The sequence below is a fragment of the Dinoponera quadriceps genome, unplaced genomic scaffold, assembly GCF_001313825.1.
Source record: "Dinoponera quadriceps isolate SergipeBrazil2010 unplaced genomic scaffold, ASM131382v1 scaffold3500, whole genome shotgun sequence".
NCBI lineage: Eukaryota > Metazoa > Arthropoda > Insecta > Hymenoptera > Formicidae > Dinoponera > Dinoponera quadriceps.
Genome location: NW_014557484.1, coordinates 1,024 through 2,144, shown reverse-complemented (window position 1 = coordinate 2,144; position 1,121 = coordinate 1,024). Strand labels below are relative to the sequence as shown.

Below are 1,121 nucleotides of genomic sequence, written 5' to 3'. Positions count from 1 at the left end.
AAATATTTTAGCTTAATGGCAGTCAGATAGCATAATGACAATCGTTTATTATCGATTTCATCGGTAATGGAAATGAATCTGATTACCTCGGATTGCAATTTTTGTAGTGCAGTAGGTCGTTCCATGCGGGATGCCATGTAACGCTGTCACTGATGAAATTGCCACAACGTGACCGTGATTTCTTTCGATCATATTTGGTAGGAATGTTTTCATCGTCTAAAAATAACGTTCAATCAGATAGATATTGTTTTTGTCGCATTTTATTTGCCTTTGTTTTTAATATATGCAATTATTTGTGATAAATACACTATAAATATTTCCGCAAATAATAAGATAGCATTAATGGCTCTTTTATACAATTTACACATTTTCTATCTTTCTCCTTTTCCTTCATTATCAAATACACTTGCCCAACAGTGCGCCATAAGATTAACATCCACGACCCGAGAAATTTCATTGATGTCGTAATTTAATAATGTTCGAAGAGGTGCAATACCGGCATTGTTGATTAAAATAGTAACATCTCCAACTTCCTTTTTCACCTTTGCTACCACTTTAAAGACTTCATTTTTGTCTGATACGTCGCATCTATAAGGCCTGAACAAATACTAATTTATTTCTAGAAATGATAACTAAAATTGTGTTTTTTACTCACGTAAAAAAATATTTAAATTATTACGCATTATTTATCAGACTTTATTGGAAATTGTATAAAACAAATTTTAGAAACATACGTATTTTGGAAACATACCGATAAGCATGTACTGAACTTTTCTCCATTTCTTTAATTTTATTCATTGTCTGCACGTTGGTTTCTTTATTGATATCCCAACATATTACTGTTGCTCCCAAGGACGCATAAACAATTGCTAATTTTCTTCCAATTCTGTGACCTGCACCAGTTATCTGTTACGATATATAATAAAGAGCAAATTATATTTCTTATATCAAGGCTAAAAAGATTGTGTCACTTTCTCTTCGAGAAATTTCGCAACGCATACCGTATTCAATAGGGATATGTATCTTCGGAGATCTATTGAAAAATAAAATTCTGCTACTGAATATAGGATGTGTTGCAAAAAATTAATAAGATATAAAAGTTGGAACTTTATATTTTTCAA

At 31.2% G+C, this 1,121-nt stretch overlaps 1 protein-coding gene across 1 annotated transcript; it reads right to left on the bottom strand.

Annotated features, from left to right (window-relative positions):
- Positions 1-57: 57 nt before the first annotated feature.
- Positions 58-906, bottom strand: LOC106749152 (short-chain dehydrogenase/reductase family 16C member 6-like; the record flags this gene model as incomplete). The annotated part of the gene is made up of 3 exons (XM_014628312.1): positions 58-216; positions 405-588; positions 752-906. Coding segments are annotated over 3 exons (498 nt in total), but the record flags the coding sequence as incomplete, so codon positions are not given.
- Positions 907-1,121: the final 215 nt, after the last annotated feature.